The sequence below is a fragment of the Calidris pugnax genome, unplaced genomic scaffold, assembly GCF_001431845.1.
Source record: "Calidris pugnax isolate Ruff unplaced genomic scaffold, ASM143184v1 scaffold75, whole genome shotgun sequence".
Lineage (NCBI taxonomy): Eukaryota > Metazoa > Chordata > Aves > Charadriiformes > Scolopacidae > Calidris > Calidris pugnax.
The window spans coordinates 275,500-289,358 of record NW_015090908.1 but is presented as its reverse complement, the minus strand read 5'-3'; the positions used below and the strand labels follow the sequence as shown (position 1 = coordinate 289,358).

General features: G+C 37.4%; 1 protein-coding gene across 1 annotated transcript in view; it reads left to right on the top strand.

The window, feature by feature from the left end:
- Window positions 1–13,859, top strand: part of PCNT (pericentrin) — a 97,387-nt gene that overhangs the window by 19,728 nt on the left and 63,800 nt on the right. Inside the window, exons 12-19 of the mRNA XM_014949236.1 lie at window positions 2,073–2,337; window positions 2,579–2,663; window positions 3,756–3,951; window positions 5,558–5,805; window positions 8,030–8,496; window positions 9,820–10,390; window positions 11,519–11,752; window positions 13,414–13,578. Coding sequence (XP_014804722.1) covers window positions 2,073–2,337; window positions 2,579–2,663; window positions 3,756–3,951; window positions 5,558–5,805; window positions 8,030–8,496; window positions 9,820–10,390; window positions 11,519–11,752; window positions 13,414–13,578 — 2,231 coding nt within the window. The remainder of the gene's footprint in view (window positions 1–2,072; window positions 2,338–2,578; window positions 2,664–3,755; window positions 3,952–5,557; window positions 5,806–8,029; window positions 8,497–9,819; window positions 10,391–11,518; window positions 11,753–13,413; window positions 13,579–13,859) is intronic.

Sequence of the window (13,859 nt, the reverse complement as noted above, 5' to 3'; positions counted from 1 at the left end):
TATCTACATTAACCTTAAAAAAAAATTTAAAGTGTGAAAGAAAATAATGACTTGCTGAAATTTGATATTGTGTACTTTATAGATCTGTTCTAAGATGTAGGTGTATTAAACAAAAGTTAACTTTACAGTGTAGTGATTGGAGATGACACACATTTTCAGTTGAAATAAAGCAGGACGTCTCAGATGTGCTATACATCCTTTTGCACACACAGAGGAAAGAAGAAATTTTGGAAAAAAAAAAGCTAGAGGCCATGATATTACCTTGATCATGTGTGTTTTCACCTTGTATTGAGACTGTAACATTAGGTGCTGTTCTTTATTGCTGCTGGGGTAGTTGAAGCATATTACATTTGCCTTTGGTTTTAAATGCAATTTCAGATTTTCTAAATAACATAACTGTAAATAGCTTTTGAAGTCTAATTGGGTTTTGTCAGACTGGTTTTTTTTTTTTTTTTTTTTTTTTTGTCAAATTGAATAAATAGTTTTTCTATCTAGTCAGACTTTACCATGACTTTTTCAGATCTCTGATATTACAAAATTATAGCAGATAGCAGTTTGCTGGAATTCTTTTATGTCCTTTCTGTAGCCCTAATCTTTATTAACCTTTCAAATATCTTTTAATCTTCCTAATCACTCACATTCCTGTTCTTTGGACCCTTTCTGTTTATTCATCGTGCTTGAGATGGTGAGACTGGAATGCAAGCCCATGGTGCAGGTGAGGGTATCTCTTTTGGTGTGTGGGATCTTAAAGGTTGCTTGTTTTACTCCTGTTCACTTGAGTGATCATTTGACAATGCATTTGGATCGGTTTGAGGACTTGTGCTGGTGGATTCAAAACGTAGCAGCTGGACAATAGGATGGATGCTCTGATCTAAGAGTGACATGCCAGTTCAAAACTGTTAAACACTTTTCTGAGATACTTTTGTGCTGGCAGATTTTGCCAAAAAACTACCTGTGCCAGATTGGGCTTCCCTTGTCTATCCTGTTGGTGGTGTTACTGGTCCCTGCTTGTCATTTGATTCCTCTGGTCCCTGTGCTTGGAAACTTCTCCCTTTGGAAGCAGGCTTGAGGCATATATTTATTTCTCTTATTCTTGCTATCTGCATGCTCGTTGTGATAATTTTTCATGCCAAGTGTGCATTTGCTGGTTTGCTACACAAAAACACTGTGACAGTCAGCTGTGTTGCTTCCTGGGTGGCATCCTCTCTTTTCATAAATGTTTCTGAAGTTTCTCTTCTTGCATAACATAAGCAGGTGCTTTTCTCCAAGTTCTTTCTTTGTGAAATGCAGTTCCATCTCCAATTGATTGTGTGGGGATTCAGCTAATTTAAGTCATCTCAGAAGTTGGGCCACCTGGGAAACTTTAATTCCCTCTCATGATTTTGGTCCTTTTTTTTCCTATCTTTTCCCTTCCTGATATATTACTGCTTCTTTGATACAGAACATGGGGAAGAAAGCTCTCAAAGAGTTAATGAATATGTTGTAATGCTGGCCACTGCCCTGACTCTGAAAGGAGGGTAGCTTGCTGAACCAGCCTTGATCACTGTTTTCTTCTGCATTCTATACTATTTTTTCTTTTTTTTGATGGTTCTCTCAAATTTAGTCTCTGCTTGAGCTAATGATGGATAGCCAAACCATCACTAAAGTAATCCAGAATTGATTTTTTTGTTGTTGATTTTGTTTTCGTGGATGGTTTGTGCTAGTGATGGTTTTTTGTTGTGTAGTTTTCCCCAGAGTAAATTAACTGTTCTTGACTAAATTGCTGCTTCTGGTTGCTACAAGAAGCAGGTGTGAAGATTAAGCAGTATTGCAGGACTCTGCATGCCAGTAGCCCAGACCCGAAGCACAAGGAAATGAGGAGGGCTAACAGTCTGCTGCTAATTTTGATTCTTGTCATGAGGATGAATTCTCTGAATGGCTTTACTCCCTTCTGAAGTTTATTTTCTTATCTAGTTTGTTGGATAACATTTTACTGCTATCTCAACAACTAAAATACAGCTGATCTTCACAGAATGCCTTAGCCTAAAGATATGTACTTTGGAGTAGTTGTGTTGATTTTGCCTCCATTCCAGAGCTAAAAGAGCAGCTCCTGGCACGTGCATCACGAGTGGAAGAAATAGAGCGTTTAAAACAAGAATTTCAACAGCAGCAGCAGCAGAGAGAATGTGAGCATGAAACTGAACTGGAACAGTTGAGACTTTATTTTGAAAAAAAATTAAGAGTTGCTGAAGAAAACTACAGAGAGGAATTGACATTGCTGCATCAGAGATTGCAAGGACTGGAGGAACATTCACTGTCAGAGTTGGAAGTGAGTCAAGATCAAGCAGGGGACAGCAGGTGATCTATTCTTTTTTCCTTTCATCTCATGTTATGACAGCATGCTTCCATTACTTTTTTATATATATAAAAATTATGTTAAACTCTAAATATATTGGGATTTGGAAGTCATGAGTCTGCAGTCCTGAGCAGTTGTTCCAGTTGCTCTGTGCCTACTTTCAGTGCTATGTTGTAAGTCAACAGGTAAATTTAACTTGGTTTGTGACACGGTGCAGTCTTAAACTTTAAACCCTTTCCTCAGTTCTGTTGCAGTTTTTGAAGAGACTGCTGAGACAGAGGAAAGAGATACTCTTGGTCTGCTAAATCAACAGCTGGAACAACATCAGGTAGTATTTTTGATAAAGTTTTACTGTTCATTATATGACCTGTATGTAAATTGATGCCTGACTCCTAGCTCTTAGCATAGAGCTAGTTAATTTGACACATTTATTAAGGCTTAATTATTTTTGACAAGTATATTATAAGTTAACAATTTTAAATAGTTCTCAAACTAGCAGAACAGATGAAGCATGGTGTTCTGTAATTTTGTGTCTTCTGTTTGGGTTATCCTGTGCTTAGTAAGGAGCTTATTGACACTCTTCCACACAAGTGCAAAATTCATGGTGTTCCTCTTCTATATAGCTTCTGTAGTAATTGTGCATTTTATTGCTGTGTGCTCTTTTCAAGTTGAGAGGCTAATTTGGTCCAACTTCTATTTATGCACCTATTTTCCATGTACCTTGTTGTAATTTAAGATCTTGACTTCTTTTCTCAACTTATTTGAAGTTGCCTAAGAGTTTCAAAAAGGAATTTTCCTTCTTTTCTTTATATTTTAATTTTTTAAATTATAAAAAGAGTAATTTTTTTAATGAGGGAATGACAAGCAAACAAGACATAGACAAGATATCATGAGCACAATTTCATCAGTAAATTGCACACACGCACAAAAAAAGTTATAAACAAGAAATGTATACATCACACCTTTTTTCTTGCTGCTGTTTGTTACCTAGCTACATATGAAACTGCGTTCATAGGTCATTACTTCTAAGTTTTGTGATGTGTGTAGAAGGGGTCTTCAGTGTTGAGAGTCAATAGTTTCTCTATTGACAGATGCATGTGGGACAAATGCATGTCCCACAGATGCGTGTGGGACTTCTTCCTCTATTGTACTTTCAAGCAGCTCCTGAAACTCATATCTACCTTGTGGCATGGTGCCAGAGTGTGTCTACCCTGAGGGGCTCTGCCGCTCTAGTAGAGATGGAGTGGTGAGAATGGAGCAAAACCAGAAGGATTTCTGGGGACCAGATATATATGTGTCAAGCAAGTGCCTTACAGTGCAACTCATGTAGCGCTCTCACTGAAAGTGTCTCAGCTTTCTCCAAAGCTGAAGATGTCTTTCTAACCCATTTCTTATGTAGAAAGAACTTGTCTCTTTGCAGGTACAACTTAAAGAGCGCCACAGGCATGAATTAGATTCCTTAAGGTCTTCCCTTGCACTTCAATATAAGGAGGATCTAATGAAAATGAAGATGGATCTGTCGGACAAATATATAACAGAAATTGAGGAAATGCAAAGAAAGCATTGTTTAGAACTTGAGCAGCTCCGTGCCCAACTTTCAGAAGAACATATTAAAGGTAAGATAAGCTGACACACTGGGAAGTAAAATGGTAAGCTCCTTGTGTGACTTATATTTGCCTTTAAATATTTAAAGGCTTATCTGAAGAAGTTTTCAATCTGTTACTAATATACTCTAAACTGTAGGAAACACTTAACACATGTTAATTCCTGCCATTGAGCAGTTTGCTTTATGACTTCTATGGGCATGTTGAATTGCACTTCCAAAAATGTGGTAACCTGAAAATGATTATTCTGTAGTTAAGCTTATAAGAACCGTGGAGCTGAAGTGAGTTGAGCAGATTTCCATTGTCGATGCCTAGATGGACACTGTCAATTCCTAAATACTTATTTGAATATTTCGTAGTGTTGTCCATCAGTGATTATTCTGTAGTTAAGCTTATAAGAACCATGGAGCTAAAATGAGTTGATCAGATTTCCATTGTTGATGCCTAGATGGACACTGTCAATTCCTGAATCAATACTTATTTGAAAATTTCGTAGTGTTGTCCATCAACTATGTTAAATGCCTCTCGCATTTGCATGAAATAAGCCAGTTCTCAGTCTATTCCATAGACCAGACTCATTTCTGTGTTCCATGCTTCTTTTGCCTGTATTCCTTTTGCGGGTTTGAAAGTGCTCTGCTCATTTAACATTAATATTTCTTTTTCCTCCTGTGTTTTCCACTAGTTGGCATATATACTGAGATTAATTTTTCAAACAAAGAGGGGAAAGTATTTAGGGGGAGCGGAATTTCTAGTAGGTACCTTTTGCTGTAGAGTTCAGGTTACAGTTCTTCCTATGGCTAAACTTAATTAGACTTCCTGTGTGATCATGCATTCATGTGATTCTTTTAACTGTTGCTGCTTTTCTTGGAGTTACAATTTATAGAAATATACTGACTTGTATTGGTTGAATATGAAATTCATATATTGCTGTGATGCAGGTAAGGGATAATGGCAGTTCTTGTATCTGCAATCTCTTCCTGTGAGCATGGTATTATGCACAAACACTTGAACTCATCATCCAAAACTTAGAGTTAGCTACATAGCTACATATTCCACTGTATGTTGGTTAAAAGGATCAGTACAACTTTTTGAACTTGCAGTTATATTTCTTCATTTATTTATTTATAATACTGGACAGTATATCAAAACTTCTTAACTTAAAATGTTTAGATATTTGTCCATCTGCTCTTTGGGGAAATGCCTTGCATAAATAGTATGTGCAAAAGGGGAGATAAATCTGCTATAACGTTGTCCAGAAAAACAGTTGGCTCCTGTAACTGTTGTGGGCAGGAAGTCCTGCCACAGGTTTCATGATCCTTCCCAATTATTCTGTCTGATAAATTTCAGAGATGGTGATAAAGTGGAACACAGTACAAAAATCATCCTGATGGGGCCTCTTCTGTAGCTAGTATGGCTACTGTTAAACTGCGTAGCTGACAACATCCAGCTTTATTTCTGTGCATTCAAACAACCTGTGAAACAGAAATAAATTGCAGAATGTCATTATATCATTTTATTGTTTGGTTTAAGGGTGCGTTTTCTGTTTGTTTGTGGGTTTTGGGGGCTTTTTGATAGTTTGTTTCTTATCTTATGTGGTTGTTTTGGGTTTTTTTACCAGAAATTGCCAGACTGCGCCTACAGAGCGCTCAAGATGCAGCAGATGCAGCGCGTCAAGTTGAAATGGAGGTGGCTGAGCAAGTGTCTGTGCTGGAGAAAGAGCACAGAGCTAAGCTCGCTCTCCTTCACTCTGAGAAACAATGTATTGCAGAGCTTTCAGAAGAAATAAAGCATTTAAAGTTAGAGATTACTAAACAAAAAGATTTTTCTGAGCAGAAAGAAAAGCATCTGAAAGAGGAAATGGAAAAGGTAATTCTATGTACAGTACTGTTTTCTATAGAGTTGGTCAAGCTCAGATCTGTTAGGAAGGCCAAGGAGAATGGCCTTCCTTTTAGTGGGAGGTGTCCCTGCCCATGGCAGGGGAGTTGGAACTACATGATCTTTAAGCTCCCTTTCAACCTAAACCATTCTGTGATTCTGTGAGATAGAAGCAGCACTTACCTTTAAATGTGCCTAGTTTAGTGATAATAGCTTCAGCTTTGAATGGACTGGATGGATACACACAAGTATTGGAATATGAGATTGAAGTTCAAAGCACTTTAGTATTGAACACTTAGTTCCTCTACAGACAAACTTTTCTTTAAGAGCAGAGATAGTGTGGGAAGTGGATGCCTCAAGGGTTGATCCAGTCTACCTTTTATATTGCTGTGGGTCAAGCATACGTATACCACTCCAGTACAGGCATATACAAAAAGTCTTCACTCTGAACATCTCAGTGCAGCATGTCATAGTGCCCCGGTGCAAAAGTAACATGTGAACTTGCATACTGTCACGTGGTGATGGAGAATTCAGCAGAAAGCACTGTGGCGTGTAGAAAAAGCCTCTCTGCTGAATGGGTCGCCTCTGAGATATTTCTGGTTTTAATAGGACAATTTTTTCAACTAAATAACCAGAAATATTTTTTCAGACCATTTTCTGAGGGAAGAAGAAAGAATGGCACAACAGACTTCTGCTTTTGTTTTTCTTTGATGTAGCTCTTGTAAGTCAAAAGTCTTAGAGTTGAAAGAATCGTATCTCACACTTTCGTGGAATCACAGAATTATCAGAGTTGGAAGGGACCTCTAGAGCCCATCCAGTCCAACTCCCTGCCAAAGCAGGGTTGCCCAGAGCACATCACTCAGGAGCATCCAGGTGGGGCTTGAAGATCTCCAGAGAAGGGGACTCCACACTCTCCCTGGGCAGCCTCTGCCAGGGCTCTGCCACCCTCACCCCAAACAAGTTTCCCTCTTACCTCAGCTCTCCTATCTGAGGACAACTTAAGATTGGATGTTAATTTATTATTTAATTTGTTCTGATATTTGAATACTTATGCAAGTTAGATGGATGAAGCTCTCATTTCTCAAGTCCTCCTTTCCTCACTTTAAAAGAGAGATAGATATGTGTATGCTTTTTCAGACTTAAAAACAGAGAAGGCCAGAGAAAACAGTCGCAGACAGCATAGAGACTCAGCTGAAGCTTCCAGTAGTGAGGTTTCCAGTAACTGCTAGTTTATTCCTGCCACCTGCAGTAACTTTTTTGTGGCACTGCTGGCTGGGTAAAACATAAGCATCTACAGAATGCAGTATTTCAAATGAGCCTGTACTGCGTGCTGACCCACTCTCTGGAAATATGTGGGTTTTGTTGGGTTTTTTTGCCTCTGGTCTCTTGCTCTCTGGAACAGAGCAAGCCAGTTTCCTCAGTTGCCTATTTCAAGTGCCTGACACCTCCCCTCTCAACCCCCCCAAATTTTCATGGATTGTGTGTTAATCAAAATCTGGGGTTTTCGGATTCTTTTGCGCCTCTTCATTTAGATTGTAGCATAAATGAATGCTTAAATATTTGTTCAAAACAAAACTTCAAAGTGAAAACTGAAGAGTATACTTCTTACTGATGTGATCTCATATTAGCTTTTAATTTTCTTTTAAGAGATTATGCTGTTCTTTCCTTAGTTCACTATTTATTTATTTACCTTTAGTGTATTTTTAGAGTATTTTTTTCCCTTTTGTCATTGACCAATCACTTGGTGCTTCGGTTTGTGTTTTTCTGCTACATGCTTTTTATGTTGCTTTTATGCTACGTACAAAATCACGGTCTTGGACATTGCATATAAAATAGCACTGGTATGTATAAGGAGAGGAGAGATTTAAAAGATTTTTAATCATGTCCAATATGAATACCTAATGTGCCTGTAGCTTTATATATTGAACTTCTGAAATGAAGAAGAGTGTCCCCAAGAGAAAACAACATGGAGTACCATATTAATTCCAGAATTTTTCCTTAATTTTTTTAATCTTCCTTAGTCCAGTTAATTTTTAATAGTGTCCTGAATTGAAGTACCTGTAAGTTGACATTTCAGCCTCACTTTTATTTGGAAGGGTGACTTCACTGCAAGAATTGAATCTCTCCAAGACCTTCAATGCCTGAGAACATTCACCTCACACACTTCAGTTTGGTTTTGGTATTTTATGCATTTTTTTCATAACTATGTTCACAGGTAAAATGCCAAATTGCTGAGGATCACAAGAATAAATTAAGGGAAGCCAGAGAAGAAGTCCAGAAAATAGAGGCTATGTACAAAGAAAAAGAGAAGAAATGGAAATGTGAAAGCGAGGACCAGAGAATCCTGGCAGAAGAGAAGTTATCGTTGTTACGTATAGAGTTGCAAAATAGAGCAGAATATGAGAAACAGAAATTACAAAAGGAGTTTGAACTTCGTGAAGCTGAAATGAATCAGCTTAAAGATCACCAAGCTGCCAAAATTCTAGAACTGGAGAAGTTGGTAAAAGAGCAGCAAAACAACTTGCAGCAACTAGAGGACAGCCTTGCAAGTGCACAGAAATCTCTGGAGCAATATGACAGTGACCTGCAGGGAGCCAGAGCGCTCATGGCAAAAGAAATGGAAAAGGCCACACTTTGTCTGCAGGAAGAATGGGCACTGAAACTTAGGGAAGCACAAAACAAGTAAGTCCTCAGTATCTGAGCACTTTCAGTCATTTTTATTGTTATTTTTTCTTATTTTAGACTTCATGAGTCATAGTGGTGTAGGTTTGTTACTTGATGGCACCAGCTAACTTATGTATGTAAAGCTTACTCTACCAAGGAACAGTAATGCTGTCCATTACTGTAGGTTTACTATAGAATTTTGCTTCACGTAAATAAATTAAGCTAGTCAAGCAAATCAAATGAAGTGTAGTCAACTACTATAGAATTTTGCTTCACGTAAATAAATCAAGCAAATCAAATGAAGTGTAGTGAAGTTCTGCCTGTTATAGTTAATAATACAACACACAGCTGAAAAGTCATATACTAGCCTTGGAGGAGGGGAAGTGTTACAGGACACGTAAGTGGAAAAAATCTCTATATTTTTTCAAGTGTTTTCAAACAGCTTAAATGAATTTGAGCAAGTTTTTCCTGGTGAATAAAGCTTGTGTTATCCACTGAATGCTGAGGTTGATGGGTTGCTTATGGTATTCTTCAATTCTGGTTAGACATGAAGGTTGCAACTGCTTGGGTTTTCCTCTCCTTCCTACCCCTATTGTTTTTAATGTATTAAAGGAAATATTCAAACAACTACGTGTTTGTATTTGCATGTGTTGCTTCAGATTTATCCCTTCTTTCCTCCCTGAACATATGCTCATAGAACAAGTTTGGGGAAGTAATTACAGTAAGAAAACTGAAAGCAGGAAATTAGCCTTTAAATAACCAATCACTTCTTAATTATTGGTGTATATATCCAAAAATACTATAGTTAATGATTACAGTAGATTGCAGCATTTCAGATACTAAATCATCTGCATCATGCTTTAAGCAGACCTCAGGAAGCTGAGTTCAGAGGAGCCCCAGGTATCCCACGTACACTTCCGCAGTGGTTTGTCAGATGTTTTTAGACATTTTGCTTATGACAGATTGTTTACTTGCTGAGAACACATTTGAGATGTAGACAATGTATATACCGTGTCCTAGATGTTCTTATATGGCAGTATTTTTTCAGAGAACAATGTTTATATGTTGCTCTATATTAGTGAGTAACTTAATAGGGGTTTCAGTCTACCTAGTAGTAACCAGATACTATCAAGTAACATTACATAAACCTCTAATAGTGTGGCTATGAAATCATCTTTGTGTCTTGTTTTGAATTAGTTCTCTATTTGAAACAAAGAAAAATATGTGGAGGCTAAGTAAGGCCTACTTGTTTTTCTTTTATTTTTATTTATTATTTCAATTACTCATTTTCTTAAGTGTCATTTTGACAATATTCTCTTAACTTTCTTTGAAATAATATAGGTTTATGGAAGAACACAAAGCTATGACTCGGAAATTCACAACTGAGCAAGAGATTCTTCTCCAAGAGTTGAAAAAGAAACATGTGGATGAGCTGGAACTCCAAAGACAGCAGTTGCAGGAGAAGCACAAGCAAGAAGTTTTGTCTCTTACAGCTGAGTTTCAGACAAAGCACCAAGCTGAAATTGAGACACTTAAATCTACACTAGAAAGTAAACAGCAGAATCAGCTTGAAGCTTGTGTTGCTGAACTACAGACAAAGCATCAGGCACAAATTGATGAGCTGGAGTCGAAACACTTATCAAATCTGGATTCCTTGGAGTCATCCTACTTATCTGAAATTCAGAATATAAGGGATGAACACAATCGGGCTCTTGAGAAGCTGCAGTACACAGAACAGCTCCATGAAAAGGATAAAATGGATCAAGCACGCTTGCTTCAGGAGATAGAGATGTTGAAATTAAAGCATGCTGAAGAACTTCAGCTTTCCCAAAATAATTTGAAAATTGAGCTAGCTACTGTTCACGTGGAGAAACGTAAAGCCATGGATGATGAAGCAGAAGAAGCTTATAAGGTGAGCCAAAGAAAAATTGGCATAGAAGGTGAAATTTCACAGTACATTTTGTGGTATCACCTTTTCCCTGGTTTTCTTGGTCTGTGTTTCTACAGCCTCCTTTGTGCCAGCACGAACACTTGTGTGTGGCCAGTGGCCATATTGTGAGCTGAAATAGGAAACCAAAGCTGAAAATTAAGTGCATCTGTCGCCCCACCTCCTTCCCCAAATGCTCAGACTAATGAGTTCTCTATCACAGTGTGTGGAAAAATACAAATGAAGTAAATCTTTTTAATGTAGTTTAGATTGGAGGTTATCCGTTTTGTGGCTGAGAGCTTCTCTGTCTGATAGAGTTACCATGTAATTCTTCAGAATTTATTAGAACACAGTAAATATAATTGTGTAAATTAAGCTACATCTCTAGGAATCCAAAGATTCTCCCTAGTGGCACACTCTCGAGGGGAAGAATAGAAGAAAGGTATCTCTAAAGGTCCCAGATGGGTAGTGAGTGAGTGGACCTTTTAGGGCCTTTAACACAAGTCCATAGCTTTGGTCTTGACAGGGCAGAGGTGTCAGCTCCTTTAGAGTTCAGAAAGGAAAATATGATTCCAAGACTTCTGCAAGGCAAAGAGGTACGAAGGCTTGGATCACTGCTAAAAAATCAGAGCCTTCCAGAGAGAGATGTAGTTTTTCAGATTTGTCTGTCACCATACTCACTTCCCAAACTTATGATTATACGTGATTTCTGTGCCCATAAAGGCTAAGAGGAAGATCTTGTGAGGGAAAAGGTGAACATTTTTCTTCTGCCCTATCTTTGCTAACTTACCTTAAAATCTGGATTTTGATTATTCTTGATTGTAAAAAAACTTCAAAAAGAACAAGTTGAAGATTGGGCTGATGGGGAGTGCTGTCATGGATAGAGGAAAAAGCTGGGGATTTACAAAACTTTTACTGAGTAGGAAAAGTAAACCCATTTCAATGATATAAAGAGTGTGTATATGTATGTGTGTTCCTGTTCACACTTATGGTTGGACTAAAAGATCTGAAAGGTCCCTTCTAACCTAGGCGATTCTATGTGATTTACAGATGGTTTACAAAATTAGTAGTGCCTTATTTTTTTCTTCTCCTTTTGAATTAATGCTTACACAGGATGACTTGGACACGGCACTTCAAGATCAAAGGAGGTTGCTGGAAGAAGAAAAACATCTGGCCCTGGATACATTACGTGAGGAAGTATTGCATATGGAAGCAAAGCATAGAAAAGCACTTCAAGAACTTCAGGATCTTCATGAGGCAGAAATTAAGAAACGCAAGGAAGAATACTCCAGGGAGCTGGAAAAAGAACTGGGGAAACTAAAAGCACAGCATAAACACGAGCAAGAGGTAAGAATATTGCTAGTACCTAAACCCAAAGTAATCCGTACTTTAACCTAAAGTAAATGCAGTTTTATTAACCTTGGAGGTAAGGCTGTATATCTAGATGCTTTTAGGATTTTTTTAATAGTGTCCGGAAGTAAGAAGATAAAAAGTTAACATTAAGCCTTGCTTTATCTAAAAAGACTTAAGAGAATTGATATATGTGTATTATCCTGAATTTTTATCCAATTTAAATCCAAGTTTGCAGTGCTGTTTTTATTGGGAGTGCAAGGGAGGGGGGAAGTACTCTTGCTTTCTTCTGAGTTCCTGCCTTATTTCAAAATTTTAACGCTGACATTTTGGTAGAAAACTAATGGGTAATAAATTAGGTCATGAACCGTTTGTGGAAAGTAACTGCTCACTTCAAGCTTTTTTAAGTGAACATACTTTACTAACATTGATTTCTTCTTTTCTTAGACAATATAGTGGGTAATACTTTTCCAAACATGTTTTCTCAGTGAGGTTTGGAAATCTTCTTAATTGCCCTTAAAGCTTTACCACTTCTTCTTTTTGAGAATGAAAGTAAACATCATAAATCTTATATATAAACATAGTTGAGGTTAAAAACCTTGTCATCAATACTAAGTTCTCTTCAAAAATTGAAATGGAATAAGATCTTTATTTATTTAGTCTTTTATACAATCCGACTTATATTGATGCAATCATCCTGAAGTGATTAAGGTTTCTCACTTTTCTATATGTTGGTGAATTCACAAACAAAATGAGTTTAACCAGCTATAACCAAACAACATATGTCGTGTTTAAATATAACTTACTTTTGCTTTTTCACTTACTAACTTGAAAGTTGGATAGTGAGCTAAATAGCTCCTTAATCACTGATGCACCTTTGTATTACTTGGTGCACCTCACAAAAAACATTTAGGTTTGAGGAGATGCCCTGTGTTCTTTTGGACTGTTAGGCCTTGGAGCTGCTGTTGGTTTCCATTTGGGTGGAGCACGTTGCAAACTCTCTTTACTTATTATGGAAAAATAGCTTGCCTGGGAAGTTAGCTTTGTGGGAAGTTCTCATGATTATTGATGATTAAAGAGAAATCCTGGTTTTAGGATATTCTTATGACTAAGTGACTCTTCCTAGAGAGGATAATAGGAAAAAAAAAAAAGCCAACAAAACAAATGAACAAAAAACCCAAACCTTTCTCTGGGATTTTTGATGGATGACTTTGCTGTATCTCATGGGATAAGTGCATTAAGTATAACTGCATAATGTTTAATCCAATTTTCAAATGGGATTAGCAAAACATGCTCTTCTGTGTTTCTCTCCCACTCTTTCTACCTTATTTCTTTGAATTTCTCTTAGACAAATGTCTGTTGGAAAGTACAAGTAGGGAGTACTCTATTAGTATGACATGATGGTCTCATGAATATGGGAGGTACTTGGTACCTAATGCCTTGTTGCTTCTTACCTGTTTTTATCAACTTGCTTTTTTTCTATAGTCACCCTGATGATAGATAACAGTGCTGTATGACTTGGAAGGTTGGAGAAAACTATTATGAAAATACTCTTAAGAATGTGGCTGAGCTTGATGGTATCACTTTGGTTTTGTTTTATCTTTTCCTTGGTTATATATTGTGGCTGAAATATTTTTATATTACTTACTTGTCTGCAGATGTATGCTTCTGCATCAGCTTCTGAGGTAGAAACTGTGCGAACAGCTCTTCTGGCTCAACTTGAGGAGGTAAAATTGAAGCAGCAACTTCAATTCCAGGAAGAGATTGAGCTGCTGAAGTGTCAGTCGGAGGTACTGCTTGAGCAGCAGATTGCACAGCTGAAGGTAGAGTCTGATTAAACTGAACTTCAGAGCTTGCACTGGTAGCATGTTTTTTCTGAAAATGCAGTATTGGAAACAATGCTGTGTTCTGTAAGCAATTATAGTGTTTACTACAAGGTTATCTTAAAATCCTGTATCGGATGTGAAATGATGTCCTTCAAGGAAACAAAAATCAGTTAAAAGTGTTTGCTCTAATTAAGAGTCCTTGCATACATTTATGTTCAGTTTGTCGTCTGAAACTTTTTCTTCTTGGTGCTTGCAGAGACTGTGCCCTTGACCTGTCA